The 2,967-nt window shown below is 44.5% G+C and overlaps 1 gene segment (V, D, J or C); it reads right to left on the bottom strand.

Annotated features, from left to right (window-relative positions):
* Positions 1 to 413: 413 nt before the first annotated feature.
* On the bottom strand, positions 414 to 2,518 carry Trav34l (T cell receptor alpha variable 34 like). The segment is given in 2 exon segments: positions 414 to 2,045; positions 2,367 to 2,518. Coding segments are annotated over 2 exon segments (426 nt in total).
* Positions 2,519 to 2,967: the final 449 nt, after the last annotated feature.

Here is a 2,967-nt window from a genome sequence, read left to right as displayed (position 1 = left end):
ATGTGGGGACAGCACTTTAACTGAATGAGCCATCTTCTCAGCATGCTAACATCTCTTTTTGTTTTTAAAAAAATTAAAGCAGAAAACATTCATGCTGACATTGTACCTCAGTGGTAGAGCATTTGCTAAACACACATAAAACCCAAAACAAACCAGCAAACATTATTACCAAAACAAAGAAAAATCAAAGCAAACACTGCACACAGAATATATGTTAATTGTGCTGGCTTTAGCCAACATAAAAAATGATTTCCACTTTATACACAACTTTCCTTAAAGCCCTATCACTAGGCAATTTCTGAGAGCAGGAACATTCTATTTCCTTCTCTGAATCTGAGGAACAGAGACCCCCACAAGTAGATTGGAACCATGTTGATCAGTTTCGGAAAATATTATCTGGAGAATTTTGGTCAATTTGAGACTGCCATTTTATTAACGGTGTAAATATTATTTTTAGGTCCTTCCTGCCTCTGCTGCCATCAAAGAAGAGTAGCCATTGCCTTGTGCTGCCCCAGCGCCTTGATAGTGGTCACAAAGTGATGGAGAAAGTCCGCAAGCAGAGGCTCCGTTGTGTGATTCTAGATGTATGCACTTTGTATGCCTTGGAGCTGCTCAAGGTCTCCAAGGACAAGTAGAAGGGATGCACATTTATACCATGGGGTAACAGGTATCAGCACCTTAAGGAAAGTGGCTGCCAAGGATGGGTCCTGTCCCTTGTCCCCTTCCTCAAAGCTTTATACTGGAAAAAAAAGGAAAACAAAAGAAAAAGAAAATATTATTCTAACTATTAAGTGAAGTGTAGATAATGTATCCGTTGCTTAACATGTAATTCGCATGAGCGAAATAGTATGATTGTGTCAGTTTTATAAGGGGAAAATGAAACCTTAGAAATGCATAGGTCTTGGTTGGCCCTCACATACTCTGCAACCATCAGGCCTGCTTCCTTCCTTGCTTGAGCATTTTAGCATCTTCAAGAGGTACAAGAACTCTTTCCCTCTAGCCTACCGACTTTGCTCGACTTAGGTCAGTGCTTTGGAACAGGCTCAGCAGTCTAAGAGGTGTGGAGCGAGTAGATGAAGGAAGCTGTTGCTCCTTTTCGTATTGAAGCAAAGTAGGAAGATCGTCTAGTTCCATGTGCTCGGGGAAATCCAGAGAATGGAATGCGAATGAGACTAGCGGGGCAGGCTAAGGCCGGTGAGGTCGCTATTCATCTGTCTTTCGATCAGTTGGGTAATTTCTGTATTCACCATGTAAATGTTGAAAGAACTTCTGCCTGTAATGAGTCTTCTCTCTAACAGTACTGCCTTGCCAAGAGTCGTGAAATAGTCTTAGCATGTTCCCAAAGGCATAGGGAACGGCTCAGAGTTTCTGTTAGTAAGGTAGGTTAAACAGCAGGAGGGAAGCGCCTTCCTCGGAACAATGAGGCATGGGATTTGCGCATATGTTTAAATTACTGCAATTCGTGCCATTTGTGTATTTGAAAATTTGAACAGCTTGAGGTTTTACCCACTGAAAAGCAACATTACTGGTAAAAAAAAAAGTCCTTTTAAATGCTAACTAAACACACAGCTTTCCACTGCATCATGCCCACTCCTCCGATGGGACGAGACAGCTGTACCTGCTATGTAGGGAGACAACTGCACCCTCGAGTCTCTCATTTTGGCAAGTGCTCTAGTCCTGCCTCAGGGGCCCTGTGTCAGAGCAGCTGTGGCCCAGCTGCAGGTTTGGAGACAGCCCGCGGCAGTCTATAGACCACTGTGCGCTCCCTGCACAGAGGTAAGTGCCTGCGTAGCTGGGCTGGGAGGCTTGGATACTCAAGAAACTTTGCCGCATTTTCTTATCCAGTTTAGCAGTTATTTTGTCCTTGCGTTTCTCATCGCCTCCTTTCTGTAATGTCACCAAGAAGATGGGACCGCCATCCCTCCCCTGCCTGTACCAGTGTAAGGCATATAAAGACGACGATGAGTTGCAGCTCATGGTGAGTTCATCTCCTTCTTGGATTGTCAGAGACTGAGGACTCTGCTGCAACTTTTGGGTGTTGACCCCTGTACAACAAGGCAATAAAAAGAGAACACAAAACGCAGTAATGAAATCTTACTGGCTGTAGTAGAGATGGTGAATACCCCTGCCCGCCCCACTCCACGTTTCCCAAATAACAGCATCATTATATCAACCTACATTATGGTCTGGCGTGTGCGCGCGCGCGTGTATGTGTGCGTGTGTGTGTGTGTGTGTGTGTGTGTGTGTGTGTGTGCGCGCGCGCGCGCGCGCGCGTGTGTGTTCTGAAAAGCCTCTACCCCAGGACAGAGAGGCCCTCAGGAGGTCACCCTCACTTTGCCACTTTTCCAAATGAAATGTGTACTCACAGACAGCCGGAAACATCAATAGCCCAACAAGCACTTGAAGGAGCATCCCCATCGCTTGGCCCTGGTGAGTGCAACAGAGTCAGATTTCTCTGAATGCCTTTCTGCTGGAGTGGCTGCTGAGCTCAGGAAAGATACCGCCTCAGACTACCTCCTTCTCTGCTCAGCACCCCAGAGATATAATCCAGATACCTTTTAAAACACTGCCACCTTTTGGCTAGACTGAAAAACGTTCAGTAATGAGGATTTTTTTTTTTTTTTTTTTTTTGGTACGTTTAATTCCTATGACACAAACCTTACATTCTAGCAACCCAGGTAAAGAAAATATAATTAGAATGGGTTATAACAGGTGGTATGAAGGAAATGGGGGATACTGTGTGTTAAAGCTTTAAGTGGAGCTGGGGAAAAGGAGCTAGGGAGGAGAGGTGGGTTAGCTAAAACTCAATGTATGTGAATAAGTCTAATGGAAATTTACTGTTCGCAAGCTAATATGCATGTCTGTAACATAGAAAGTGAGTTTGGTCATTAGTTCTCTGCATGGTTGGACAGTGTTGCTCTCAGAAGACATAGGTAATTAAAATCTCAGCCCCAGGCACGAGATACT

This window comes from Rattus norvegicus, chromosome 15 (genome assembly GCF_036323735.1).
Source record: "Rattus norvegicus strain BN/NHsdMcwi chromosome 15, GRCr8, whole genome shotgun sequence".
NCBI classification, from domain to species: Eukaryota; Metazoa; Chordata; class Mammalia; order Rodentia; family Muridae; genus Rattus; species Rattus norvegicus.
This window is presented reverse-complemented; position numbering and strand designations above follow the sequence as displayed.